The sequence below is a fragment of the Empidonax traillii genome, unplaced genomic scaffold (genome assembly GCF_003031625.1).
Source record: "Empidonax traillii isolate 1590-97213 ecotype Southwest subspecies unplaced genomic scaffold, ASM303162v1 scaffold2323:size39585, whole genome shotgun sequence".
Taxonomy (NCBI): domain Eukaryota; kingdom Metazoa; phylum Chordata; class Aves; order Passeriformes; family Tyrannidae; genus Empidonax; species Empidonax traillii.
This window is the reverse complement of record NW_020957516.1, coordinates 29,139-30,787: the sequence shown is the minus strand read 5'-3', so window position 1 is coordinate 30,787 and position 1,649 is coordinate 29,139. Positions and strand designations below refer to the sequence as shown.

At 60.6% G+C, this 1,649-nt stretch overlaps 1 protein-coding gene across 1 annotated transcript in view; it reads right to left on the bottom strand.

The window, feature by feature from the left end:
* Window positions 1-1,649, bottom strand: part of LOC114071841 (neuropathy target esterase-like) — a gene marked incomplete at its 3' end in the record, with an annotated part of 31,167 nt that overhangs the window by 8,792 nt on the left and 20,726 nt on the right. The window contains exons 14-15 of the mRNA XM_027909721.1: window positions 860-1,070; window positions 51-192 (exon numbers count right to left, since the gene is read on the bottom strand). Coding sequence (XP_027765522.1) covers window positions 51-192; window positions 860-1,070 — 353 coding nt within the window. The remainder of the gene's footprint in view (window positions 1-50; window positions 193-859; window positions 1,071-1,649) is intronic.

The window sequence follows — 1,649 nt, the reverse complement described above, 5'->3', positions numbered from 1 at the left end:
TCCCCCCCACCCCCAGGGTGTCCCCCCCACCCTCAGGGTGTCCCCCCCACCCCCAGAGTGTCCCCCCCTCCTCACATCCATGCGCTTGCTCTCGTAGAAGTCGGCCGAGCGCCGGTCTCGGACCATCTTGTCGATGACATCCCCCTGGCGCCAGGCCTCGAACACCACCTTGCCGTGCTGGTACCCCACGTCCTGCGGGCACAGCCGCCCGTCGGTGGCCCGGGAACTCTACCCACCCCCCGGTGAGAGGGACTGGGGCACCTCCAGGGGTGGGCTGGACAGCCCAGGGATGGTGGGACATCCCCATTGACAGATGGGACATCCCCATTGATGGGGGGGACATCCCAGTTGATGGGTGGGACATCCCATGGATGGGTGGGACATCCTATTGATGGCCAAAGACACCCCACTGATGGGTGGGACATCCCACTGAGGGCTGCAGAACCCCAACCCACGGCTTGGGGACACCCAAAGTGACACCCCAGACACCCCAACTGATAGATGGGACATCCCAACTGATGGTGGGACACCTCGACTAAGGGCTCCAGAAACCCGACCCACAGCTTGGGGACACCCAAAATGACACCCCAGACACCCCAACTGAGGGGTGGGACATCCCATTGATGGGTAGGACATCCCCATTGATGGGTGGGACATCCCACTGAGGGCTGCAGAACCCCAACCCACGGCTTGGGGACATCCAAAGTGACACCCCAACTGATGGGTGGGACACCCCAACTGACAGGTGGGACACCCCAACTGAGGGCTACAGTACCCCAACCCACAGCTTGGGGACCCCCAAAGCGCCTCTCCAGGCCCCTTTACCTCCCCCCCCACCCCAATCTCCCCCTCAGCTCACGTAGATCTCGTCGAACTTGCCGAAGTCCATGGTCTTGAAGCGGTCGATGGGCGGCCGGATGTACTCGCAGTACGAGCTGGACTTCACCACCTCCAGCTGCCTCACGCACGACACGTAGGCCAGGCGGGACTGGATCTCGGCCATGTCGGGCACCTGGGGGCACCCCACGCTGTCCCCAATGTCCCCCATGTCCCCAGTGTCCCCAACATCCCTGATCCGGCCCAGAACGCGGTCGAGGAAATCGGGAAGCGCCGCGGTTACAAAGCTCTCGGCGGGTGGGGGTGAGAGATGGGGGATTCATTTCCCATCACAGGGGGATGGAATGTGAGTTGGAAGGGTCGTGGAGGGCAATCCCTGCCCAAGGACAACCCCAAAATCCCACCCCTGGGGCTGAGAACCTCATCCAAACGCTCCCTGAGCTCCAAAACTGTGGAATGTCTTGAGTTGGAAGGGGGCCTGTGAGGATCATCCAGTCCAATCCCTGCCCAGGACACCCCAAAAAATCCCACCCTGTCCCTGAGAGCGTCATCCAAACGCTCCCTGAGCTCTGGAATTATGGGATATCTCGAGTTGGAAGGAACCTGTGAGGATCATCCAGTCCAATCCCTGCCCAGGCCATCCCAAAAATCCCCCCACATGTTCGAGACCGTCGTCCGAACGCTCCCTGAGCTCTTGGGGCCAATCCCTTGGGAGCCCCTTCCAATGCCCATCCACCCGATTAAGATCTCTCCTCTAACGAATCATTTCTCCCAATAAAAAATTAATTTGATATAAACACCCCCCTTTCCCC